At 46.4% G+C, this 27394-nt stretch overlaps 3 protein-coding genes across 3 annotated transcripts; 2 read left to right on the top strand and 1 right to left on the bottom strand.

Moving 5' to 3' along the window:
- Window positions 1–1489: 1489 nt before the first annotated feature.
- Window positions 1490–2781, top strand: LOC140222155 (uncharacterized). Its single transcript, XM_072292356.1, has 2 exons — window positions 1490–2234; window positions 2306–2781. The coding sequence occupies exons 1-2, from the start codon at window positions 1490–1492 to the stop codon at window positions 2779–2781; spliced, it is 1221 nt and encodes a 406-aa protein (XP_072148457.1).
- A 9897-nt stretch (window positions 2782–12678) lies between these two features.
- On the top strand, window positions 12679–14623 carry LOC117847942 (uncharacterized). The gene is made up of 3 exons (XM_034729245.2): window positions 12679–12910; window positions 13007–13148; window positions 13248–14623. The coding sequence occupies exons 1-3, from the start codon at window positions 12837–12839 to the stop codon at window positions 14349–14351; spliced, it is 1320 nt and encodes a 439-aa protein (XP_034585136.1). The 5' UTR covers window positions 12679–12836; the 3' UTR covers window positions 14352–14623.
- Window positions 14624–20824: 6201 nt separating this feature from the next.
- Window positions 20825–22734, bottom strand: LOC117847795 (gibberellin 2-beta-dioxygenase 3). The gene is made up of 3 exons (XM_034729079.2): window positions 21971–22734; window positions 21529–21880; window positions 20825–21394 (listed from the first exon to the last, which is right to left on the bottom strand). The coding sequence occupies exons 1-3, from the start codon at window positions 22366–22368 to the stop codon at window positions 21155–21157; spliced, it is 990 nt and encodes a 329-aa protein (XP_034584970.1). The 5' UTR covers window positions 22369–22734; the 3' UTR covers window positions 20825–21154.
- Window positions 22735–27394: the final 4660 nt, after the last annotated feature.

Here is a 27394-nt window from a genome sequence, read left to right as displayed (position 1 = left end):
ATTTTTTTGTACAATTCAATGCCACAGCTAGAGATAGACATGCATGGTCTGCTGTAGCTAAAAAGATGCCATTTTATTAAGTGCTGGAAAATGACGATCTAGAGAAAGAGAGGTTCATAAAGTAGTGCTACTATCTGTATATCTTTATAGGTACGGCATTCAGTTCATGCAAATAAATATGCATATATCAGCAAGATTTTGTAAGCCAACCATCACATTCGATTTTTTCCCCTACAATTCATTGACATACACGGTCTGCTATATTGCTATAGCTAGGCTGATGTCCTTTAAGTGCTGAAAATAGGATTCATAGAGTAGTGCTATTATTTGAATACATTCACAAGCCTAATATTCGATTCACTCAAATAAAGATACGTATATCTACGAAGAGTTTGCAAACCAAACCATTATGTTCATTTTTTATACACAATTCATTGCCGATTTTCCACTGCTACAGATAGAAATAAATGAATGGTCTGCTATATAGCTACACTATATTTGTCATAATAATATCAAGTGCATGGTAAAATGAATGGTCTGCTATATAGCTACAATATATTCGAAGGTGATTGATTATGATTATGCTTGTGGGTTGTGCAGGGGCTGGGGACTGGCGCCATGATCCTGTTCGCATCGAGCGGGAAGCACTCGCGTGTGCTGGTGTTCAGCGAGGATCTCTTCTTCATATACCTGCTGCCACCAATCATATTTAATGCAGGGTATGGTGTTTATGCAAGTGATTGCTACGCGCTGCGATTGTTTTATGTCGTTACTTGGTAATTTTCCTCTGTGCCCATAAACGAAAATAAGATAGAAAGAGCACAACAATTAATAAGAAGTTGAGTTGGGAGACATACTGGTGGTTGAGGAAACTGTGGTACAATTGTAAGAACTGTGGTGTTTAAATAATTCTGCAAATATGTCAATGAATATTTGGCGCTAAGAGCCTTAGTGATGCATCATATATTGTTTACTGACCTAGGTGGTGTGTAACTCATAATTGTCCTTTTTTCATTCCATAATTCAGGTTCCAAGTGAAGAAGAAACAGTTCTTCCGAAACTTCATAATAGATTGGCAAGGTCTGTTGATAGAAGTGGCAAGAAGGCGAAGTCTGGAAATGCACTCCTAATTCAAGAAGCAGTAACAAGTATGGCAAGTTCAGCCAATGAATATGTTTCTAAGAGACATGGAAAATATTCTATTGATGAAGTGATGGAGGTTGTGATTGCTTGTGGGGCCGGCTATGATAGCAATGAACATTACATGGCGTCTGAGCTGTTTGTGAAGAAGGAGCAAAGGGAGATGTTCATGACCTTGCCTACTAATGAGATTAGGTTCAATTGGCTTAGGAGGAAGTACAATGATAAATATGAAAAGTAGAAATTGGCTTAGTGAGAGTGATGTCATTTGTGTATGCTACTATTTTATTTTTGTCGCATGTGTGGTACATTTTATTTTATTGCATTTTATTTATGTCAATGTTCACAGATGTCTTCAAGTGAGTCTGATGAATCTAGTGAGTCTGATGGTGAATATTTTTTTAAAATGGTTGAGAGCTGTCGTAAGCTAGCACAAAGTTATCATGACTCATATATGGATAAGGCACCACCGAGATCTATGTTTTCACAACAAAGTGGAATGGGATGGCTGATGGAGACGGTAAACACTCCAGGGGAGTGTCATCGAATGCTTCGGATGAATGAGGTTATTTTTCAGGATCTTCATGATGTGTTGGTTGAGAGGTACGGATTAAAACCATCGAAGCACGTGAATACTTATGAAATGTTGGCCATTTTCCTATTCACATGTGGTGGGTATGAGTCAAATAGAAGAGGACAAAATAAGTTCAAACACTCAGGTGAAACCATTAGTAGAAAATTTCATGAAGTTCTAAATTGTGTGGTTGCCATGGCACAAGATTTCTTGAGACCAACAGATCCTTATTTTCGCAATGTGCACAAGAGGATTAGGAATGACAAGAGAGCATACCCACACTTTAAGGATTGCATTGGTGCACTTGATGGAATCCATATTCGTGTGTATTTATCACCTGAAGAACAAGTGAGATATATTGGTAAGACTGGAATTGCAACTCAAAATGTGCTTGTCGTTTGTGATTTTGATATGCGCTTCACCTATGTGGCTGCGGGTCAACCGGGTTCTTTGCATGACACTAGTGTACTGTACCATGCATTGGAAGCATATGTAAATGTCTTCCCACATCCTCCTCAAGGTAAAGATTTTTTCCTTATGTTCCTTTTCATATTTGTATGCACAAACTTATCTTATTTTACATATGTGTAGGCAAGTACTATGTTGTAGATGCGGGCTATCCTAATCGTCCGGGGTATCTGGCTCCATACAAGGGTGAAAGGTACCACTTACCCGAGTGGCATCGAGGTATGGAACCAAATACTCCAAAAGAGAAGTTCAACCATATACACTCATCTGTTCGTAATGTTATTGAGCGGTCATTTGGAGTATTAAAAATGAAATGGCAAATCCTTTACAAGATGCCCGGTTATTCAATGGTCACACAAAAGAAGATTGTTGCTGCTACTATAGTTCTACACAATTTCATACGTGAACATGCTAGCGTTGATGTGGACTTTGCTAATTTTGATAGAGATCCTACCTACATGCCTACTATTCCGGAAAGATACAACAAGTATGCCGTGTCTCAACATGCCTCCGATGGATCAACTTCGGAATCAAGCTTTGTGACTATGGACACCTTTCGTGATAGTATGGCTACATCGATTGCCCTAACATGGAATTAGTGCAATGATTATTGTAACGACCTTATTTTGGAACTATGAATTTATTTCAAAATTTTAAATTTTTGGAACATATAATTTATTATTATTTTGGACTTCAATGCATGTACTTTCATTTTATATTTGTGATAAGTAGTTCAAGTCGAACCAGGGGCAAGAAAGGCAATCTACCCTCAAACTCCTCTTTTCTGGAGCTAGGGACACCCTCCCAGCCAAACACCCTCACCAGACAGCTCCAACTCCACCCAGAGCTAGCTCCACCTGGAGTTTTGGAGTGGAGCAGCTCCACCTGGAGTTTTGGAGTGGAGCAGCTCCACCTAGAGTTGGAGTCATGCCAAACAGGACCTAAGGCTAAGGATAAGAGGTCAGTTTTTCAGCAGTGGATAGTTCAAATTCCTCTTTCATCTTTGGGCACCACTCAGGACACACGTTGTGGAAGGCCTAAGGAACCATGTCACGCAACATATAAATTTAACAAGCTGATGGTTACTACTACGACACGATCCTTACGTGACTAAACAGGTTCCGGACTACCTTATGATGGCGGTAACAATTCAGTACTTTGTCCTGCACGATCGATACACACGTTGTACAGTAGAAGGATTATCCCAACATGGCTTGGGCACAGACCATCTGTTGCTGGTAATATATTAAACAAAAGTGAGTAACTAATTATCTGGGAAAATGTATGGAAGAAAATACAGTTGAACGTGTAAGAATACCTACCTACACATATTAGGATTATCAACAATCTCATCAGCAACAGTCCTACAAAATAGATGACAAATCAATGCAACATCGATTGAAACCCCCATGTCACATCCACGTACTACAGTACTGAAGTTTTCTTTAACGAAATAAGTTTGCACATGAGTTTCAAACGAAGTAACAAGAACCAAGATAAAGAAAACCATCAAATTAACCATGGATTTTGCAATGGTCAGCTCAAAATTTTATAACACAAGATTAGATTACAAAAGATGGAAGGAAAAACTGCATAAATGTGAAAATGATCAACTTCCTCAATCCAAAATGTTACGAAGTGAATATAAGACATAACCTTCTCCATTGAATTGCCTCAATAACTGAAGAACTTTACTCGTGGGTAGACAAGGAGTTTCTTCAGTATCATAGAAGTTCATGCCAATGAAATTTCCATCATAATCAATCAGGGGCCCTCCTATGCCAGCCTAGGATGAAGAACAAATTGACACACATGAAAAGTTTTTTCCTTTCTGTTAGCGCATTACAGAAGAAATTAATTAAAATACTCTATTCTGATCAGTGTTCCTAAGACGCTAAGGCTTGGCATGAGCATGACAACCCAACTCTCTCGCAACACCTAGGCACTTATGAGGCAAAGGAGACTAGGAGATGCAATGTCGTGCCAATTTAACATATAGCTAAACAGCAGCGGACGAAACAAAAACAAAATGGAAAGAAGGAAAAGGTGTAAAGGAGTATATGCTACTGATGGTTCGATGCAACACCACTCCGAGGTGCAGTGCCGCAACTTTCTACCTGTCTCTCTACAGCAGCATCACGTCCTTCGCTTGCTGCCCCATATTTCCCTTTTTGTTGTGCCACCAGGCGCCACTAGTCCCTCACTTCCTAACTATTCACTGTGCTACAGAGCATACCAAAGCCCCCCAAGGTCTCAACACAACCAGTGCTGGAGACATCCTGGCCAGTTCCCTTCACGCACTTGCTCTCTTCTCCTGTCCCTCCCTGTCCGGGGACGACCAGCCATGCTGGAACACCATGTCACCTAGACAATACTTAGGGAACACCTTAAGAACCACTGATTGTGATGCAACTATCTAATTTCAGTATAAGGGAAACAGTGCAGTGTACCTTAGTGATTTTACAAGTGGAGACCATCACCTCACGGCAGAGTTTGCTTTCGCTGTGATTCCATTCCCCACTTGTGGCCATCAATTTACCTGTTTGGAAGACACGCCCTAGCTACTACCTTCTTAGGGGGTTCAACACCCACCTGCTCGTTGAACTTTGCTGTTCGATGACAATGGAAATTCCTGATGCTGATGAGCGCAATGTTATAATGTATGCTATAATGTTGCAATCTCCCTTTGGCATGTCGATTATTTGGAAGGTACACTTCGATCTGCTATGATTGAAAACATGAGATTAGCCTATAATAGCTCAAATGAAACAGTAAAATGAGTACATAATGGTTTGCAGTACTAACCGCCAAGTTATCATCAATCTCGTTTGAATCAGCTTTTCTAACCAAACTTGCTGAGGTCAGAACTCGTGGTGAATTTGTGGCGTCCTATGAGTACACCTGTGCAAGCAAAATACCTTTTACCCCTATAAAGATCATTATTACGTTCATATTTAGAGATGAAATACAGAACCAGATAGGGAAAAATAATTATCTTATAACAGTACACTCACCATGGAGTGAAGCAAGGGAGACGACACATTGGGACACATTATAAGCAACTTTTTAGTAAGTGTGCTCCACATATCCCCATCAAATTCCTTTTCAAATGTATGAAGCAAACACATTCCCCCTAGTTAAAGAAATATTGTACAACAGTTAAGAGTGGCATAACAAATTGTAAAATTGTGCAACAATGAGAATGGACTGCAGAAGCGGAAGTAACAACTTACCCTCAAGCGTAATTGGCATGGGATAACCACAGGGCTCAACTTCCTCAAATAAAGAAGCCGTGAATTCTGGTGCAACAAGATGGAAGTAATTAATGACCACGCTATACTAATGGCTAGCAAAACTGAAAGAATTGGCTCACTGTTTTCTGGCAAAGGAAGAAAATGAGGTATCTTCCTGATGTCAGTATGCACGATTTCATAATACGAGGGCTCTGGTGCAACAAGGTGAAACAATTAATGACCATGTATTAGCAATGATTATTAAGAAATCAATGTAAAGCATATTCTACTTTGAAAAAGATCAAATTTTGTAAGTTTTGACCAACAATTAGGCAAACTATATATGTGTTTAATATACATTATACAAAAGATGTATGAATAGATTCATGTGCAAAGTACCTTCAATATAATCTTGATTTTGTATCAATTAACAAAACACTTTCAGAGAAATTGAAGGTCAGGTTTTACTTTTCAAGATTTTCTTCCAAAATAAGCCTTGCTTTGGTGGATGGGAATATAGCATGATGATGGCTTGTATGACAATTAAATAACATTATAAGTGACCCAGCTAAGTTAACCTTCTGAATCACGACTAGAGGATCTAGAGGGCTTCTGATTCTTGTTTTGACTCTTTCCACTTGAGATACCTATTTTTTTTAAAAAGAACAATTGTTAGACAATAATAGCTCTATGCAAAACATCAGCAGTAGATTCTATTATGACTTATCAAAATAGCGGTTAAGCACTAAGCTCTATCTACAGATCTTGTGCACTAATTAGGATGTATATCATACTCCAAAAGCAAATGTGTATCTTATTCACTACATCACCCTAATCAACATAAACTTTTTTAATTTGTATTGATGACATGCATAGAGCAAATATAGCCCTCAGTAAGGGTTAGTTTTAGTCATTTAAATTTATTAGTCGATGTGCAAGTAAGGTAAACTATGCATTGCATTTATGGATGGAGTACCCAAAACTAACCAGGTGGCACTTGTGAGGGACCTGCAAATGATTACTGATGTTCAAAACCAATGAAGATGAATGTTCTAACAGTACACAAAGTCACAAATTAGCATCGGTTGTGCTTTTATCACCTTCTAAAGCAAGTAATGGAGGGGCAACAGATTTCTGTATCTTGCTTGTGTGTCTTTCAGTTGTGCTATCACTTCCATGCTTGATTCCAACCCTGCAGCCGAAAGTAATAAAAAACAGTTGGTTTTACAGAGCTATGTTTCCCAAAGTAGAGAATTGCATCTATCCTAACAAAACAATATCTTTCAACATCTATTTTTGCAGGATCAACTATTGAGCTCAATACCAATGGTTACTGTTTTCATCAGATTTCATTCCGGATATTTTAATCAATTTTACAATTTATAACTATGTAATTAATCCTCATGATAACAGGAATGCAAGCACAGGTAAGTAGCACAATCCTGTGTGGATTGTTGGATTGACCGCCTATCCTGTAGGTTGTGGGGGAAACATGAATATTGTTAATGGGTATGTTGGAACTGTTGATCCAATGGGTCAGCCAGGATCTCATGGATGCTTTCTGGGACAAGCTCAAGGCATTTGCTGAACAGTACCCAACTGGAGCTGTTTGATGTGGACCTATCCATTGGTAGGACCCGATCCAAGTCATCAGGGGCAGCATGAAAATCGTCTAGCAGATGCTGAGTTTGGCTCATCGACGGCAACCTGAATAAAACATGGAGCTAAGTCATTATGTTCTTTAGATAACATAGCTTGAGTTTCTCAAAAGATAACATAGCTTGCTAGTTAATTTGTTGCTTCAGTTAGTAGATGGCACCATAACAGCAACCATGAGTCATCATAGGATAATCATCGAACAAATAAACTCTGCTTGTTCTCGGCGAGTACAGTGCCTCCTAACATGGCTGGGGAAATGCCCCTGCTTGGAAAGGAGGGCAAGCCCTCACCTGCACCGTATCATTACTCCCTAATATCCAAATCCCAAACTCATATATTGATTCACTCTCCTCTGCTATAAGCGATCACCAGTAAAGCCATGCCATATCATCCTACCCCTTTGTGAAGTGCTTAGTGTCAGATCTAAATCAAAGCATAGAAGACATATACCATACCAGAGTGTTGCATCATGCACCAAGAGTTTGCAGATAATGTTCCATGGTAGGAAAGGAGTTTTTTCGTTTGCACAAAAGTTCATGCCAACAAAGTTCCCATCAAAGTCAAAAAGGGGCCCTCCAATCCAGGACTGGCACAAAAAAACATGAAATGATGCTAACCTTAGTACAAAAAAAAATAAAAATAAAACCAGACTACATAAGAAACTACTAAGGGAACTGAATTGTTTAAGGCCCAAATCGGTTTATCTCAACAATGTCAAGGAAAGAAATCAGCAGCACACCATCATGGTGATTTTACATGTGGAGATCATAAGCTCATCAGGGGAGGGTCTGTTGTCTCGTCAGCTGTTATCCCAGTATAGGTCATAAATTTGCCTGTCAAACTGACGCCCTGCAGCTACAACCTTTGCAATGAGGCCCAATTTGCAAGAGACGATCAATATGCGCTTCTTGAACAGCAGGGAAAGACTTGGTGTTGACAACAGCAATATTGTAATGTAAATATAGTGATCCAACCACCCACTGGCATACTCAAAAGTTGGAAGCAGCACTTCAATCTGCAATGAGGAAGACAACCATTTTACTGATTAATATTACCAATATCTTAAATAGGCAGGCAATAGATTACAGAAAATTGGCAGCACCAACCATCAACCCTGGAGCGATCTTGCTGGCACCAACAGATGCTCTAACCAGACTTGCTGAATTCAGAATACTTAGAATAGATTTATTGTTTTTTAAAACCGTGCCTGTGCATGCTGAATGCATCTTATTTGCTGCACAAAATCATTTCAATCTTTAGAACTGATGATTAAATACAAATATGGAAGCGAATTTTTATGCTCACGGTTGAAGAATGAAGCCAGGGCGACAGCACATCCTTATAAACCTGATAGAACTTCCCCACTGAGATCACAATCACTAGTAATGTTAAATTCCTCATCAGATGTATTGTCTGTATGAAAGTTGCACAGTTAAAAAAAATTTGTGATTGATATAACAGGCTGTTTAAATTGTGTTAAAAGGAAGAAACAGGAAAACTGAATCAACAACTCACTAGTCTTTCCAATACTGCGGGCCGGCTTTCTGTTTTCTATTTGAGCTTGTTGAGCAATCACCTCTTCGTTTCTTTGACATGTCTCAAACCTAAAGCAGAAGGAGAAATTATCATCATCATGAGCTGGTGCATCTGGATGGCACGAAATGATTCAATCTTTCGAGCCATATCTCCGACAACTCAAGGGGCTATCGTTCGCTTCAAGACAATTTATTCTCTAGTTTTACATAGAGTTAAAGAAGTCTGGAAACAACCAATGGTTGAATGGCTGCAGCAGATGTTGTAATTTTCATGATTTTCTTTTTCACCTTTTTTGTTTCTTAATTTCAAACTGCCTTGTATTTGTCTTTTCATATTATATATATAACCAGCAGGGGTAAAACCCTCCTGTTTCATCAAAAATAAAGCAGAAGGAGCAAATTCCAAATGTTGAGCGATCGTTAGCAGTGGGGTTTCATCTTTTTTCTTTCAGCAGCAACGAATGAATCGGCAAACTGATTTCTCCAACGTTTAGGAACAACTCTGCTGAACAAAAGTAAAGTTTACAGCTGAGACCCGACTAATATCTAGCACACGCAAAACATGATCATGGTTCTGCATAATCGGCACAAGAAGAAGGGGGAAAACTAAACGCCCTTACTCAAAATGGATCTGAAGGCACGAAAGATTCGATGGAAAAGAAGAATAGGTCCGTTTAAACTGGAAACCAAAGCAAAGTTGAGTACTTATAACTGTTGGCCCAATCGAAAGAGGGAAGAAGGGTGCAGTGGAGGTCACCAACTCACCTTGCAGTTGCAGTCACCCGCGCGGCAAGAAGCTAGAGAACGGTCGCCGGCGACGCAAGCAACCAAAGTCCGCCGTCGAGGCTAGAGAAGACGGACGGGAGGGCGCAGCGCCTAATCCGGCTGTAGGCCACCGCCGGTGAGGTTAGGGGAACACGAAACCCTAGAATAGACGGGGGTTGGAAACTACTCAAAGTTGAATCCACCAGCGCGCGACGTGCGGCTGAGGGGTCCACGCGGTGTTGCCGCGCAAGGAAGCGGCGTCGTTGCGTCCTGCGCGGGAAAAAAATTCTGTGGGGACAGTCCCCAAGCTTGCTCCTGTGCGGACCTGTTTCAGATGCTCGATGCGTGGAGACCCGGGGCATCCAACGGATCACGACAAGGCACGATTCCTTGGCTCTGGGCACGCACTCGCGTCATCGGCTCAGCTCGCCTCTGTCCTCCTCGTCCGCGGAGGTTCGCCCGGTGGCCGAGACGAGGAACGGGACGAGCCATGGCGTGACCGTTACCGGAGAAGAACAACGCGGGTGGGGCGGAGATTGGCGACCGCTGCCGCTGGCGGGCGAAACATGATGGATGCGGCAGACATGGACAAGAGCGACACTACTGCCATGGGCTGTGGCCGCATTGATCGGAGGAGGGCGGCGGCCATGGGCAAGATCGGAAGAGCAGCAGAAAAGGCAAGTGCAGCACTGCTGACGTCTGACTGCACCATCTTCAGTGGTCTGGCAAGCATCGCGGCGTGCCTCGTCATGTATGGCAGCATGAGCACCGTCCGCAGCCTCTGTCACATGCGCCAGGGACGCCAACCAAATCTAGGTTCTGGGTATGGAGCGACGCAACGTCCCCGAGCACCTGACTCCCTACTCGCGTGCCATCGAGCACACATCGGTGCTGCTCAGTTACCACGGTTTTGCTATTCACTGTCCCATTCATCTTCAGGCCTTCATCTTCAGTGGAGCAATTATTACTTTTACCCTTTCTTCCTACCAACCTTGCAGTGCAATCTTCTTCCTGGGTGGATTACCTGATCGACTTAGGGGGCGTTTGGTTCCCTTTGCTTATTTTTAGCATGTGTCACATCGAATGTTTAGATACTAATTAGGAGTATTAAACGTAGACTATTTACAAAACCCATTACATAAGTGGAGGCTAAACGGCAAAACGAATCTATTAAGCCTAATTAATCCATCATTAGCAAATGTTTACTGTAGCAACACATTGTCAAATCATGGACTAATTAGGCTTAATAGATTCATCTCGCCGTTTAGCCTCCACTTATGTAATGGGTTTTGTAAATAGTCTATGTTTAATACTCCTAATTAGTATCTAAACATTCGATGTGATGGGTGCTAAAATAAGTCAGCGGAACCAAACGGGGCCTAACATGATTCAATTAAATTTATTACAGATTCTGATCATATGTGCCTTCCTCTTTGTTCGAATCTATGCAACCAAATTAGCAATAGGAGATCAAGAAAAAGAAATTTACCCAGCAAACTCCAAGTTCTAACTAATAAGAACACTTCCGGGTCTACATGGAGGAAAGGGAAGGCACGTGGCAAGTCGCTTGCCAGGCCACTGAAGATGGTGCGGTCAGGTGTCAGCAGTGTTGCACTTGCCTTTTCTGCTGCTCTTCCGGTCTTGCCCACGGGTGCCACCCTCCTCCAATCGACGCGGCCACAGCGCAGTAGTGTCGCTCTTGTCCATGTCTGCCGCATCCCTCGTGTTTCGCCCCGCTAGCGGTGGCGGTCGCCGATTTCCGCCCTACCCGCGTTGTTCTTCTCCAGCGACGGTCACGCCGTGGCTCGTCCCGTTCCTTGTCTCGGCCACCGGGCGAACCTCCGCGGACGAGGAGGACAGAGGCGAGCCGCGCCTGGAGCCAATCCGACGACGCGAGTGCATGCCCAGAGCCAAGGAATTGCACCTCGTCGTGATCCGTTGGATGCCCCGGGTCTCCAGGAGTCGGGCATCTAAAACAGGTCCGCACAGGAGCAAGTCCGGGGACCGTCCCCACAGAATTTTTTCCCCTGCGCGCTGGGGTGCGCGCGTTCTTTCTTTTTTCTTTTCATTTTTACCATTTATTTCAAATAAATATCATTTATCCGTAAATATCAACGTGATTGACCTGATATTTACAGGACATATATGCGAACCATGCGATGATCATTATCCACATCTTCAGGAACCTGACAGTTATATTGTTAATATGGATGAGCAGGATATTTTGGTTGGTGCCTCAGGCATGTTGGGATGTGGTTCTGATGCAATTCTTCTTGCAAATTTGATGAACCTCTCTAGGATCAATCTTTGGTTGGGGTTTCTAATCATCCGCTTGGAGTTGGAGTCATCAAGAGTGAAGAAGACGGATATGGGAGTACATAAGTTTCAGAGGTGTCGGTGACATCGTTTTCAAACTTCACTTCTACAATCTAGTGATCGAAGATCCTTGAAGACTCCAATTCCATATGAATGTATATTGTGATGATCCGTCCAGCGCAAACATGCTTATACTAGAGGTTAGTAGCTTGAGGGAAAGCTGCTTCTGACGGAGGGGCAATGTTAGGATCGCTATACATGTCGGGCCTGCGTACTGGGCTTGTGTTCGTGTTGGGCCTGCGTGCCTATCTCTCATTGGACTCAGCCCGTGTATTATCCTATCTACATATACAGGGAGAGGGAGAGGGAGAGGGAGAGGACATCTATGAGATAATGTATGAACTATTCATTTTCTTCAAGTAACATTCTTCTGTTCTCTAATCGCTGGTATGTTCTTCTCTCGATTCCCCAAGTTCTTGCTGCCTGAACTTGCTCCAATTCTTCTAATCTCCTTCCCCGCTACTCTTAGAATTCCTTGTGGGCTGAGCCTTAGAGGTAGCCAGCGTGGGCCAGAAAATGCGGCCCGGTTCCGATAGGGTGTGGACGTGTGGTCCATTAGTTGTCACTGATCAATGCTTAGCTTGGAGATGAGATAACTGGACAACGCAACGCCCGTCCGTGCAGTTGATCTTCTTCCTCCGACGAAGACGTAGATTCTAACTATAATCCCCTCCCGCCGTACACATGAACACCGGCGCCAGCCACGAGCTGCAAAAAGCTTAGAAGCTAAAAAACGTCCGTGCAGTCCAGGACGTGCTGGTAGGGCCTCGCATCGCATCATCCAGGTGAGACATATCACTCACTTTGTGCTTGCGGAATTTAGCTTCTAGCAAACGACAAATGGCGGAAAATGCTCCTCCTCGTCGTCGTTTCAGTGCACGTGTTGCCATGGATTTCAAGTTTCCAATCAGTAACCTGTTTCAAGTTTCCAATCAGTACCGAATGAGCATTAACACCGAGAGGTAGACGCGCTCACCAACCAGACGTCCTCGGCGTTGCTTCGTCCATCAACGATATAATTCCGGATTTGAATTCGCGTCTCGTCTGTGCGCCTCAGCTCTCGCGAACCGCTTTCTTGCTGTTAGGATGCTAGGACACACGGCCAATGCCAAGAAGAGCAGCAAGTTCGAGGACGCGGACAGCCGCATGTCGAGGCCCAGGTATTCGCCATTCGGCACTATTTTCACGCTCCGATCCAATCCAAGTTTGTTCTGGTCTCATATCTGGAGGTGAACTCACGAGCAACTCTACTACAGGGCCGTGTCTGAGCTGCCGCAGCGTCCGTCACAGCGTCTGAAGCCGCCGCCGCCGCCGGCGGCGGGCGCGGAGGCAACCGGCGGCACGCCGCGCCGCGCTCTCGGCGTCCGGTGCGCAGCGCCGCGCAGCCCGTTGCACGAGGCAAGGATGTTCCTGTGATCAAATGAACTGTACAAACACTTCAAGTGCACGTGTTGTCAATGACGTGGCGTGTGTTTTTTCATGAACGTGGATTTGCAGAAGAAGCCCGCCGGTCCCGGCGCGGGGCCACGGGTGGCGGAGCTGGAAGCGAAGCTGGAGAAGGCGCACGGCCAGCTCATGGGGATGCGAGACCAGCTCGCGGCGGCCGAGAAGGCCAGGAAGGACGCGCGCGCCGCGCTCGTCGAGGCCAAGAAGCGCCTTGGCGCGAAGAAGAGGGACGACGCGGCATCTTCGGCGCCGCCGGTCGAGCACGGTGACGACAAGGTGCCGGCGCCGACAGACGACGGTGCGGAGGGCGCCAACGGAGAGAAAGGCTACATGAGCTCGCCGGTCACAGACGCCTTCGAGGCGGTCGTGCCGAGCGAGTCGAGGAATAACAACGACGGCCCGGTCGTCAAGGAGGGCAACAAGACTAGTGATGAGGAGGAAGCGAGGAGCAATGCCGTTGCCGATGGTGACGATGGCAAGAAGGGGAGCCCGGAGGTTGAGTTGCTGAGGGCGAAGCTTATGGCCAAGGACATGGAGGTCTACGAGCTGAGGGCGAGGCTGATGGTGATAGACACGGAGGTCGACGATCTGAAGAGGAAGGTGATGTCCAAGGGCACGGAGCTCGAGGAGATGAAGGCGAAGCTGATGCTGAACGATGAGCTGGTCGACAAGCTCACAGCAAACCTGATGGTCAAGGACGCGGAGATCGCCGCCCTCGAGGCCGACAACGCCGACCTCACAAAGGTGGCCGAGGAGGCCGCCGAGGCCGTGAAGGCGGCGTCCGCGCGGGCGCGGGAGACCGAGCACGCGCTGCGGGAGAGCGCGGCGCGGGAGGCCCGGCTCGCTGAGCGGCTGCGCGCGTCGGAGCACGCCCGAGAGGCGCTGGAGGCCGAGGCGCAGCGCTCGCGCGTGCAGAGCGAGCAGTGGCGCAAGGCGGCCGAGGAGGCCGCCGCGGTGCTCGGCGGCGGCGTGGACCGCGTCGCGGGGGCCAGGAACACGGACAAACGGCGCTACGGGTCAGCCTCGGCAGGTGCCTGTGAGAGTGAGGGCACGACGGCCAAGGAAGGCGACGAAGATGGAACCAGTGGCAAGCGGAAGGCCGGCGGCGCGATGCGGGCGCTCAGCGACCTGTGGAAGAAGAAGGCGCAGAAGTGATCGAAAGGCTGGAATTTACTTGCTCTGCTGTCTGGTGATCTTGTCCACTAGGGTAACTTCTGGTACCGATTTACGGCGCAGGTTAATTCACTATTTATGTTATTATTGTGGGGTTATATAAGATAAGTTGCTAAACCTAAAATAAACTCGTGCTGTGTCTTTTGTGTAGTGTGTCACTTGCGTACTGAGAGATTTGTTTTTGTGAGGAGGAACAGAGAGATTTGTTTTTGTGAGGAGGAACAGAGAGATTTGTTTTTGTGTGACAATGCTTATTGTCTCATCGGGTGTTGTATCTTTGAGTTTCAGTACACGTCAATCGTCATGGATCCCTACGGTAACGAAGAAAATCGCAAGCGTTCGTTTGAACAAACCACACGTAAATCGGAACGAGGACGAGAATGGAGCGATTAGCTGCATGCAATGCAGCCCACTTGTGATGAGAGATGATAAGGCTAGGAGTTAATATGCGAACCCACATAGAGTCAGTCTATAGTAAGACTATTGAACATGTATTCTACATAACTCACTGTATCCTACGTGAGAGCACCTTAATATAACCATTGTGGGTGCCCTAATAGTGGACACTACTAAAGAGAGCACCTTAATATAACCATTGTGGGTGCCCTAATATCCTTAACATACCGGGACTGAGAGTGATTATACACCATTCGAAAAACTTTGGTTTGCTCATTCTCTCCTCTCTCTGTATGATGCTAGGCAAGGCCAGATCAACACTAAGTACGATTTCTAAACAAGGGTGTCTAAAATATTTAGATTATCACTATGGACCAATTATATTTAGTGCGGCTTTAGTGCGGGCATGTGCCCCCTACCCTCTCTTCGCATGAAAAGAGGCAGCCACCGCAATCTCACGCCACCGTGCCTCACGCACACGTAGTCTCCACGCTCCCGTGCCCCACGCACGTGACCTCCACACCATTGTGCACACTCGTGGTCATTCCTCGCGTGCACGCCTTCATGCCGTTGCGCACAAGCACGGCCACTCCCCACGTACACGGCCTCCGTGCCTCCTTGCGCTTGTGGCCGTCATTGTGCCGCCCTCGCCTCTTCACACGCTGTCGGCTGCCTCCGCGAAGCCGCTCGCCCAGCGATGTAGCCACCACCGATGCACACGGCACCACCTTGCCATCATGCCCACGTGTGCCCGCACCAACGTTGCACGCCATGCTAGCCTTCTTTCACGACCCATGACCTCTAGGGCACCAGATCCGCCGCCCTGAGCTACCGCCATCACCTTATCCGCCGACGCTGTCGATCTGCAGCACACACAAGAAAGGGCCTCGCCACCGCCTTCCTTGCGCCCGCACGGGCTTTCGGCGAAGCACTACGACGAAGGGATGTACTGAAGGAGGGGGAGGCAAGTCAGTGGCGCATGAGGGAGGAAAGAAAAAGAACATGTTTGAAAAACATTAAATTAATAAGGGAATATGGAAACATGCATATGTAATATAAAAGTCATCGGGGAATCTCTTAAATTGGTTATGGAAGCGTGACAATAAGTATTACTGCGATATGTGTTCATGGAAGCCTATTGCACGAAAGGGAAACTTTGCCCTTGGAATTTTGTATGCACATTAAAAGCTAAAATGAGTTCCACCGGGGCACTGAGGCACACATGTGATTCCTCCTAGTACAAACGTTGGATCAGTGGCTAATGGAAGCATGCAGGACGAAATGCTGGGTGTAAACGAAGTGTGTCTGGCATCAACTCGTACGATGGCTCCAATGATGGCACTCTGCCCACCCAGGAGGAGTCAGCAAAGAACAAAGGAGCTGCTCTACCGCTCAGCCTCCATGATAGGCTGTTGTTGGCAAAATCAAAGACAGGAGGTCTACCAGATCGCAAATCACTTGTCAAGAGCCCGGGTGCTGCAAAAGATATCAACAAATCAAGGAAGACCAAGAAATCTATGAAGCCGGAGGTGATAGCCCAATCTCTAAAGGAGCTGCAATCTGATGGGAAGCTGCTAGGCAGTCCGCCTGCTCCTATGGGTGCAAGACCTGGAAGTAGGCGCTAGAGGAAGAGAAGAAGGTGGCAGGGGAGACACTGGATGCTCTAAAGAGGTCGTTGTCGTCGATGGCTACAAACAACCTTGTGGGTGCTTAGGACGAGCCCCACCAAGCTCCATGAATGCTTTATGTTGGAACTGCCGAGGGACTGAGCTCCCTCGGATAGTTCAAAAATTGTTGGCTCTAGTACGAGCCAAGAGCCCAAGTATGGTTTTTCTTTGTGAAACGCGTAATTCAGAAAGTAGAGTAGCTAAGTTAAGATGGAGGTTGGGTCTTAAGAATTGTATTGCAGTTGATAGTGATGGTAGAAGTGGAGGCTTGGCCCTCTTTTGGCATGAGTTAGTTGAAGTTAATAGAAAAAAATCATCGGTATATTGATGTCTCGACGCGTGTTGGCGTGGGCGAACCTTGGTTTAGGGTGACCTTTGTGTATGGGGAACCGAAACCACCATCATATGTGGGAAATGCTTTGCTATTTGTGCTCTAAATCAGAGCTTCCTTGGCTAGTTATGGGGGATTTTAACAAAGCGATGTGGGGTTTTGAGCACTTCTCAGCTTGTGAAAGGCCTGAGAGGCAAATGGCTAATTTTCGTGATGCCTTGGTTGATTGTGATATGATGGACTTGGGTTTTGTAGGACTACCTTTCACTTATGATAATGGGAGGGCAGGGGCTACTAATGTCAAGGTCAGACTTGATAGAGCTGTAGCAGATACTAACTGAAGGGATATGTTTGCAGAGGCAACATTACATCACTTAGTGTCGTCCCAATCAGATCATTGTCCACTGTTTCTAGAGATTAAAAAAGAGAGCTGGGAGCGCCACAAGTAGCGGATTTTCCGATACGAAATCATGTGGGAGAGACTTGAATCTCTAGCGGAAGAAATCAAGGAAGCTTGGTGCTCGGCACCAAGCAGAGAAGGGCCTGGAGGAATAGCTGGGGCTTTGGGCCATGTACAGCGTGCCTTGCGTTCATGGAGCAAGAAGAATTTTGGTTCGGTTTCTACTGAACTGGAGGCGCTGAGAACTAAGCTTGAAGAACTAAAGAGTAACCCTGTAGCTGATCACGTGATATCAGGCAAATCACAGATATAATGGATGAGCTTTTATATAGGGAAGAAATGATGTGGCTTCAATGTTCGCGGATTGCCTGGCTGCGTGAAGGGGATAGAAACACAACTTATTTCTATCGACAAGCAGTCTAGCGAGCTCGCAAGAATCGTATAAAGAGGCTCAAAGATTGGGATGGTGTGTGGCATGAGGATCAACGAGATTTAAAGGGAATGTGGAGGATTTCTTTAAAAATCTGTATGCGACTGATCCGGGAGTTGTTCTGGGTGATTTACTGAACTTAGTTGCGCCAAAAATCTTGGAGGAGATGAATGACCATCTGTGCAAGGAGTTCTTTTTCAGATGGGTCCTTTGAAAGCCTTGGGGCCGGATGGATTCCCAGCACGCTTTTTCCAAAAATATTGGGATATCCTACGAGACGATGTGGTGTGTGCTGTAAAGAGTTTTTTTGTAGATGGGGTAATGCCTCTAGGAATTAATGATACAGCCATTGTGCTCATACCAAAAGGTACCAATCCTGAGGAGCTGAAGGATTTTCGGCCTATAAGCCTTTGTAATGTGATTTACAAGGTGATCTCAAAATGCTTGGTTAATAGATTAAGGCCACTGCTAGGAGAAATTATATCACAAGAACAAAGTGCCTTTGTGCTCGAGAGAATGATTACTGATAATGCCCTAATTGCCTTTGAGTGCATTCATGCAATTCAAAGAGGTGTTGGTGACAGGGAGGAGTTCTGTGCGTATAAGTTGGACTTGTCCAAGGCATATGATCGTGTTGATTGGGGATACTTAAATAGTTTGTTGGTGAAGCTAGGCTTTCAAAGTAAGTGGGTACAATGGATCATGGCCTGTGTGTCCACTATTCGCTACTCTATCCGCTTCAATGGGGTGCCGTTGCCACCCTTTTCCCCGTCGCGTGGTCTACGCCAAGGTTATCCACTTTTGCCCTACCTCTTTCTTTTGGTTGCTGATGGTCTGTCGATTTTGTTGAAGCACTACAAGTATATGGGTCGTATTGAGGGCATCAAGGTGTGTAGAAGGGCACTGAGCATCTCTTACCTTCTATTCGCATATGACAGCCTACTATTTTTTCGTGCCACCGCAGACCAAGCATGTCATGTGCGATCGGCTATTTCAACTTTTGAAAAGAGCATGAGTCAACTGTTAAGTCCTAGTAAGTGTTCATTGCTTGTAAGAGAAGGAAGTGATGAAGTCAGATCTCACCAGGTAAGGAACATTCTAGGTGTGGAACATTTAGATTTTGAGGAGAAATATCTGGGCCTACCTACCCCACAAGGTCATATGAAGAGGGGATTCTTCCAACCTCTGAAAGCTAGATTCCTGAAGCGCATGACCACATGGTGAGAGAAGGATTTGTCAGCTGCTCGGAAGGAGATCTTAATTAAATCGGTTGCTCAATCCCAACTTACATAATGAGTGTTTTCAAGTTGACAGGGGGTTTGTGTGAGGACCTAATGAAGAGCATTCGTGCTTACTAGTAGGGCTCGAACCAAGGGAGGAGAAAGGTTCAATGGATATCATGGCAAACAATGCTAATGCCAAAGGGCCTTGGTGGGATGGGTTTCAAGGGACCTGATCTTGTTTAACTAGGCACTGCTTGCCAAGCAGGCTTGGAGGCTACTGGTTTTTCCAGACATCTTGTGTGCACATGTTTTGAAAGCTAAGTACTTCCCCTCTGGTAATCTGCTAGATACTGTTGTGGCTAATGATGCTTTGCAAACCTGGAGGGCAATTGAATTTGGTCTTGAATTTCTGAGGAAGGGTGTGGTCTGGCATGTTAGTGATGGGAGCTCAATTCGCATTTGGCGAGATAACTGGTTACCACACCCGTATGGAATGAGACTGATTGGAAGTAGCAGATTGCGTATATTACGCAGAGTAAGCCAACTAATTGACCAAAGATTGAATGATTGGGATGAGACATTGATTCAAAGGTTTTTTCACCAATGTGATGCGGCTGAAATTCTTAAAAATCAAATTACCATTGAGTCAGTGCAGTGACTGGTTGGCATGGAATTTTGAGAAAAGCGGGCTGTTTTCGGTGAGAAGTGCTTATAGATTGGCAATGAAGTGGAAGTATGAGATGGGTGACATTGGATCTAGTACCAGTACAAATGGGAGCTGAGGATTATGGAAGAAAATTTGGAGTGCTCAGGTTCCATGTAAGTTAAGAGTTTTCGCTTGGAAGGTCATTAATAATGGTTTGCCCACCAGAGCAAATAAGTGCTTCAGACACCTAGACCAGGAGAGTAGCTGCGAGCTTTGTGGTCACCCGACGGAAGATTGTTTCCATACTGTCATTGCCTGCCCGCATGCTCGTGCTCTACATCTTGAACTGAGAAGCCAATTGCCGTTACCTAACGAGTCAGATATGATTTATCCAGGACCGGAGTGGCTCCTTATGCTATCGGACAGGTATGACACTGGAACTATTTCAAATTTCCTTATGCTAATATGGAGATGTTGGAGTGTTAGGAATAGCGTGCTACAAGCTGGTGAATAGATATCGATAGCAAGCTCTGTGCTCTTTCTAATGAGATACATTCAGCCACCTGCTCCAAATACGACAACAGACGCTGGCTGAGGATACTCGAGGGAAGCAGAAGATTCTAGGAACAAGCTAAGCCCGCCCACCGATGAATATACTGAGGAGAGTACTAGATGGATTCCGCCGGAAGGGGAAGATCTCAATATCAATGAAGATGGGGCTTTTATCATTCATACAGGGGAAGCAGCCGTCGGCGTCATCATCAGAGATTGCAAAGGGCAGCCTTTGCTGATGGCTTGGTGCTGGCTGCGTCATTGCAGAGATGCGGAAAAAGCAGAGGCGCTAGCATGCCTGGAAGGAGTTAGACTGGCAGCGAGATGGCCGGATAGGGATATGATCCTAGAAGCCGATTGCTCGACAGTTATTCATAAACTGGGAGCACCTGGTGTTGATAGGTCTCTGATTGCACCAGTCATCCTTGATATTCAGCGGGATAGCAGACAGCTGCATAGTCTACATTTTGCTAAGCTCAGGAGAGAGCAAAATAAAATTGCGCATGAGCTAGCTCATCTAGCCATTCGCTTGGGAGAGTGTCGTGTTTCTTTTATTTCAGTTCCTGAGTGTATTAACACTCTAGTGTGTAATGAATCACCTTAAGCAATAAAGCTCTCCCTTTTCGCAAAAAAAAGAAACTATAAATGGAAACACCAAAAGGGAACGAACAGAAGAATGCCGCAACAAAGATGGGCAAACAAAACGGGCCTGCCCTTTGCTACATTTGGGTTTAGCTCTTGCCAAATTTGCCCAATCCCAGGTAGTACTCCTCATCCTTTAGACATTCATTAGGTCAGTACAACAAACAGTGAAAAGGTACATACCATATATATATAGAAAAACACTCATAACATTCACACAGCATCAAGCCCAGAGGCACCACAAAGCTCTCTGTAGCCAGTAGTACCACATTTGCTGTACACTTGGCATTGGCAACACAAAAGCTTGCATGCGAGAGGAAGAATCCAATCCAACAGAGCACACCTGTCTCCGTATCTAACCCTACCCACCTACCTCCCTTCCTGGTCCATGGGCAATCACCAATCGGTCGTACTGGCTCCCTGGTGTCCTCCAGTGATCTCCTGGAGCACGGAGGCCCCGAGCTGTTCGCTGGAGCCGGCGACAGGTGGTGTCGTCGTCTAGATGCGGAAGGGGTCCAGGCGGTCGTCCCCGAGGCGCGAGCGGTAGGCGGCCTTCTTGTAGTCGCCCCATGTGAAGTCCCTGTAGCGGCCCTGCTCGCCGTGCCCCAGCAGCTCCGGCAGGGGCGCGATCCGCTGCGCCGGCGCCGGCCCCGCGAAGTAGATCATGGACACCCGCGGCTTCAGGCTGTTGGCCACCACCCGGTGCCGCACACTTTTCAGCCTCCCATTCGTCAGAACCTGGCGCACGTAGTACACATCCATCATATCTCATCAATTATGTTGCCGGATCGAGAGCTCATGGCACGGGTGCTTGATCGTACGTTTTTTGGTATGGGCGGCGGCTATGGTATGGAGGATGGACGGCGACGTACCTCCAGTGAGTCGCCGACGATGACGAAGAGGGCGTCGCGGTCGGGCGGCACGGGCACCCACCGGCCGTCGCGGAGCGCGAGCTGCAGCCCGGCCGTGCCGTTGGAGCGGAGCACGGACACCAGCTGCGGGTCCGTGTGCTCGCCGAAGCCGGTGACGCTGCACGAGTCCGGGAGGCGCTGCAGCAGCGGGCACGGCGGGTAGTGGTTCACCCGGAACACCCCGTCGCTCGCCGCGCCCGTCACCATCCTGCTCAGCGCGTCCCGCGGCGCGACGCCGAGCCCCTCCGCCACCGCCTCCAGCACCGACGCCGCCACACCGCGCACGGCGCCCACGTACTCGTTCATCGCGTCCCTGCACGCGACACACGGATCGACGGGATCGTTAATTAGAAAACGCACGCACGCGGACAATGGCTGCACTTACGAGACTGAATCCACTTACCGCAGCGAGGACGACGGGACAGGGGAGGCCTTGGAGACGGAGGCCTGGTCGACGGCGAGGAGGAGGTACTCGAGCCACCCCATATCGCCATTGCGCCCGATGCGCTTGTTCCCGTACCCGAGCGGGTTGGCGGGGCCGGACGCGTCCTTCTCCGCCTGCGGCTTGGCGAAGAACCTCACGGCCTCGGCCTCCAGCCTATCCACAACCCCCATTGGCACGCCGTGGTTGACGACCTTGAAGAACCCGAACCGCTCGCACGCGTCCACGACGGCCATGGCCGCGCCGGGGCCGGAGAGGTCGACGGCCGGCACGCCGGGGAAGAAGGAGGAGGAGGCGCCTCCGGGCTCCGGGGACCTCACCAGCGAGATTTGGTCGAGCGCCGGCGCGAGGACCACCATGGTGGTGCCACCAAGAAACAGAGCACCGTACTACGTACGGCAAGCAGAGGATCGGATCGTAGTTCGGAGGAAGAGTAACCGTAGCTCCCTCGAAGCTCGTAGTAGTGCCCACCACTCTGATGAGTGATGACTGGTGACCACTGCTGGTCAGCTCGAGCTTGAGTGCATGTGGGGGGAGTGCAGGGTTCATGGCTCGTATATATAGGGGAGCGCCATGGCGGCGGGGCCCAAAGCGGCGATACGAAACGAGCGGGGAGGGAGGGGACGACGTTGGCGGGAGCTGTTCATCGTCCTTTTTTTTCTCGTGCTAATTGGCTAAGGGCGGCAGATCCGGCGGGCTTGATCGATCTGCGGGAGGCCGGAGCGCCCTACACCTACACTCCTGGGGGCGAAGGCGCGATCGATACGTGTCCCGGCGTGATCTGCTGGTGCAATGGGGTCGGAGGTGGTGGCGAGGGCGAGGTGATAAGTGTCCGTCCTCTGGTGCTTTTCGTCTCGGATAATGTTTCTGTTGACGGATTCCTGCTGGGGTACAATGACGAAGACACGATTAGCTAGTAATCCCGGCCATCATGAGAGGGCTTTCGAAACGAGCGAGGTGTGGGTTTGGGCGCGCTAATGGTTGGTGCCATTCACATAATAACACGCGCTGATGCAACCCTTGGTGCACTCCCGTGGGTTTGGAGAATGGCTATGCATCGTTGGATTCCAACACCCAACAGTAATGTCGCATGCGTTAATGGAGGTGAATGCACGTCTGTGGTTGTGAGCATCTGCATCTGCATCTGCATCTGCATCTGTACCGCGTTAAGAAAAAACAACCGATGCGTGTACGACTCGGTGCAGCTGTCGAAGACTTTGTTTCTTGCATGGGTGGAATTTTAGCATGATGGTTGATTGTTGGTTAAGGATAGTCGGACGCTGCTCTATAGGGTTAGAGAGGAGAAGCAATAATGGGAAGCTTCCGAATCATTCATTTGTGCCCTTCCACCACAGCTAGGATGACCTTGGAGCAAGCGTGCCACTACTCCTCGGCACCTCCTCTCCATCGTTGTTGTAGATGATTTAATTTCTAAAAAATATCATACCCTCACAGCACTTCACCCGTGTGCCAGATCCGGCGAAGGGGCAATGGAGCCTATGAGAAACCACCGTTCACGCTGAAAGTGATTTACTCATGATACTATTTTTTTTTGGAAACGATCATGATACTATTTCTGGGTCTCAAGTTAGTTATTAAAAGTCGTGTTCTGCATGAGTTGAAAGCGAGTTCCATGTTTAGGAGCTGTTTCGTCAAATTGAAAGCTGAAGCTCCAAAACTCAAATTTCTATTTCTTTCGGATATAGAGTGTTGACCAATGAACCAGTGAAAGTGGGCAAGAGGCTGCCGGGCCGGGAGTGCTAGACTGCTATAGTTACACAGAGAGTTATTGAAGATTGTTGACAAGTCATCATATGCTACTAAGGGGTTGTTTGGATCTCCGGGCTAAATTTTAGTCCCTATCACATTGAATGTTTAGATACTAATTAGGAGTATTAAACATAGACTATTTACAAAACCCATTGTACAGATGGAGGCTAAACGGCGAGACAAATCTATTAAGCCTAATTAGTCCATGATTGGACAATGTACTACTACAGTAACCATTTGCTAATGATGGATTAACTAGGCTTAATAGATTCGTCTAGCCGTCTGTGTAATTAGTTTTATAATTAACTCATATTTAATCCTCCTAATTAGCCTCCGAATATTCGATGTGACACGGATATAAACTTTAGCTTCAGGATCCAAACACCTAGAGCTTTGAAAAAAAGGGCCAATGCTACGGCGTTGTTGTTAGCGTCATGTCAGAATCATTTGTGGCAGTAATAATGTCTGAGATGACATTGTTTTATGAATTATAGAAACAACAAAATGACGAATGTGTCGGCCAACGCAAGTGCACATCAATCAGGTAAGGTCGGCTATATCTTTCAAACTAGTGAAAGGTGTATACCTTTCAGTCTGATTTGGATGTCTCTTATTTACAATTCCAAACACTATATACAATGCATGATTCTATCAATTACCTTTGTATTAATTACTACATATGATATAAAAGTTTGATAAAATTACTGTGGATTTGGTAGACTTTATCAAATCATAAATTGGACTACATCATTGTGCATCTTTGGTCATGGTGATTGAAATGCGTGCATAGAACCAATGCCCATTTTGAAGTTTGGATAAGATAATTATGACTTTGAGAAGATCTTCGCCAGATAAAACGAGCCAGATCTAATTTGAGTTAGGAGTTGTATTTTTGTATGAGATTTGTAAGACTTTTGACTTTTAACAAGGTAGAGTGAGAATTTTCCCACACTATAAACAATATACATGATCACAGCTGATTGAGCATTTCCAATCGAACCAAATTCAATTAGTTTTTACTTTTTTTCTTTTCTTGCCCTATTTTTTTTTTCCTATCTCGATATGATCGATGTTCATCCTCTAATCTCGACGATCGGAGATTGTGCCTTAGATATGCTGGCCGTCCTAGGCAGGGGGTGGAGACAAGGGGGCGGGCAGGAGCCTGGCCCCCAACCAAATTGTTTTTCCCATAGGATACCTCATTAATAATCCGGCTATATTACTAATCGACAAGCTAATTGATGTATGGGCCTCCCGTATGAAACTTTCTTCTGACTTATCAGCCCAATAATCGTCCTTGGAGCAGCATTTTGTCGATCTGTTTGTCTTCAATTAGTTATAATCTAGGCTCTACTAGAGCAAAATCAGTTTGTTTCATTATATGTTTCTGATTTTTTATCAATGTCGGAACAATGCAAGGGTAACATTTCTCCTTTATTTGTTTCACCAAATGGTGCTAATGAAGTTAAGGAATTGGTACGGATGGTTGCCCCATGCTACGTAAGACTCCTAATATTCATGATGGTTTATATAATTTTTTCTATGTAATGCGCAATAGCTAATTGATAATAAGTTAGTAAAGGGAAATGTGGGGTAGTATGGCATAGTGCCTATGCAATTCTATTGATGGGATTCGCCGTTTCGGCAGATTCCGCGGGTGCGCCGCAACGCGCGTCGAGCGCCGCTGGCCTTGCCGTGCCGACGACGACCAGGCGACGGCACGCGGATGAGCACGTAAGCCGCAGGCCGCGCGCGCAGCAGCTTTCACCATTTCCAGCACGCAGCGCACGCGCGGCGGAGCACAAAAAAGTGGACGACGCGACGCGATCGAACAGACGTACTCTACTAGATCGCGGATAAGATAAGCCTCGACAACGCGGCGCGAGGGCGCTGTTGCGGGTGCGGCAGCTTCGGTGGTCGGCAGCCCGATGGGATCGGCATCAGCGCGGCTGCTTTTTGTGTGGGGGCGGATCGGGGAGAGGGAGGGAGGCATCCGGCATCGGCGGTCGCTGTCACGCGACGGGATCGCGAGGGACTGTGCGGGGAGGCCCCGCGTGCGCGCGGGTGCCATCGGCCGGCGACGACGTGGCCGCGGGATCCGTTGCACAAATGGTATCGGGGCTGCTCACTACTGTGAGCAAAAGGGGTTCCTGAATAGCCTGCCTTCTCGGCCGTCCCGGACGTCTGATAATTCTCGGCTCCATGCCGGTGAAGAAATAAAGAGCATTGGGTTCGTAGCACGCCAGCGACAGATGTCGGAGCGGTGGGGATCGGAAGCAGGCCGGCGGCCGGTTTACGATCAGGCTGTGAATGAAGAAGCGACGAACTCTCAGTTGGTAGGAGGGTGCTTTCCTAGTGATCTGACTCCGACAATTCTACCCGTCGTTTCTACAATTCTTTGTACACGAAACAGGAGAGGCAAGCTGCCACTGACATTGACTATATATAAAGGTACAGGATTTTCACTTTGACATGAATCCATCGGTTAAATATATCAATATTTTTGTTTCAAAACCACACCTTTCATTTCAACAGTTATTTTAACTGGACAAGAAAAAAAATCCCTCCACCATGGCTCGGGTTGTTTTCAGCCGAAACGAGCTCAAATCAAGATAAGGCTGGCGGCGGGGAGGCGGATGAGGGAGGGGAGAGAGGGAAGAATTTGGTTTGTTTTTTATATCCCTTCCCACTGCTATTTTCTAAAAAAAAAATTCCTCCCCACTCTTAGATAAGTATATGTTTGCAATGTCTAGGTTCTCAATAAACTACTTTTTTCATGCTAAGGGTCCTGACAAATATAATTGTACTTCGGAATGCACATGAATGCAATTTTTGGCTCTAGAATTTTACATGCAACATAATGCTTGTCTACAGCTTTTGACAAATATAATTTTACTTGATGGTCACTATGGTGTCTTCATCAATGTAACAATGATGTAAGATGTGATCTATTCAGTGGTCATTTGTTAATTCCAGCCGGTTGCGTCTTGCATGAAGACTTGACTAGATCCCTCTTGGCACTAGTAGCAGTGGCATGAAGTTGGAGATTTATAAGCCGGTTGAAAAGCTGAAACGGTTGATTTGTTGTGAGAGAAAAATACTGTTCGGTGGTTGATAAGTCGGCTGATAAGCTAAAGCGAACAGAGCCGTACCAGTGCGTGTGTATGATGATGTAATGTAGGCTGTGTTGCAGATGTGAAATCAGCCAAGTTGATAACTTTTTTTGGAAATTGTTCTTGATTCATGTGAAACCTACGGCCATGTTTCTTGTTATATTCTTCTGTGTATGTCTATTTTCGTGGATGGAACATGAAAGTGTGTAAAGAGATTTTTTTTATAGTTGCTAATATATTGCATTATGAGTTATTACATGGAAATAATCCGTGTATTATTTTGTGACAGGAAAAAACGAATGGGCCCACTTGGTGTTGGGCTGAAAAGATAGACTAGGCTGAAAAATTCGAGCCTTGAACCTTGCCTTTTTATAGAAATAAGTGGGCCATAATTGGGTCTCAAGCAAAATTATGAAAATTTCGTCAGGACTTGTATTGCCACGTCAAATTATTGTTGTCTGATATGGCACTCGCACTTCCATGACAAGCATTTTGTCAGGGC

The sequence above is a fragment of the Setaria viridis genome, chromosome 3, assembly GCF_005286985.2.
Source record: "Setaria viridis chromosome 3, Setaria_viridis_v4.0, whole genome shotgun sequence".
NCBI classification, from domain to species: Eukaryota; Viridiplantae; Streptophyta; class Magnoliopsida; order Poales; family Poaceae; genus Setaria; species Setaria viridis.
The sequence above is the reverse complement of the archived record's forward strand: the minus strand, read 5'-3'. Positions and strand labels throughout refer to the sequence as shown.

Coding starts and splice junctions, on each gene's coding strand:
- LOC140222155 (XM_072292356.1), top strand. CDS start 1,490: ATGTCTTCAAGTGAGTCTGATGAATCTAGTGAGTCTGATGGTGAATAT. Junction 2,235..2,305: donor CTTCCCACATCCTCCTCAAG/GTAAAGATTTTT, acceptor ACATATGTGTAG/GCAAGTACTATGTTGTAGAT.
- LOC117847942 (XM_034729245.2), top strand. CDS start 12,837: ATGCTAGGACACACGGCCAATGCCAAGAAGAGCAGCAAGTTCGAGGAC. Junction 12,911..13,006: donor AGCCGCATGTCGAGGCCCAG/GTATTCGCCATT, acceptor ACTCTACTACAG/GGCCGTGTCTGAGCTGCCGC. Junction 13,149..13,247: donor CGCGCAGCCCGTTGCACGAG/GCAAGGATGTTC, acceptor GTGGATTTGCAG/AAGAAGCCCGCCGGTCCCGG.
- LOC117847795 (XM_034729079.2), bottom strand. CDS start 22,368: ATGGTGGTCCTCGCGCCGGCGCTCGACCAAATCTCGCTGGTGAGGTCC. Junction 21,881..21,970: donor GTCCCGTCGTCCTCGCTGCG/GTAAGTGGATTC, acceptor TGTCGCGTGCAG/GGACGCGATGAACGAGTACG. Junction 21,395..21,528: donor TCGTCGGCGACTCACTGGAG/GTACGTCGCCGT, acceptor TACGTGCGCCAG/GTTCTGACGAATGGGAGGCT.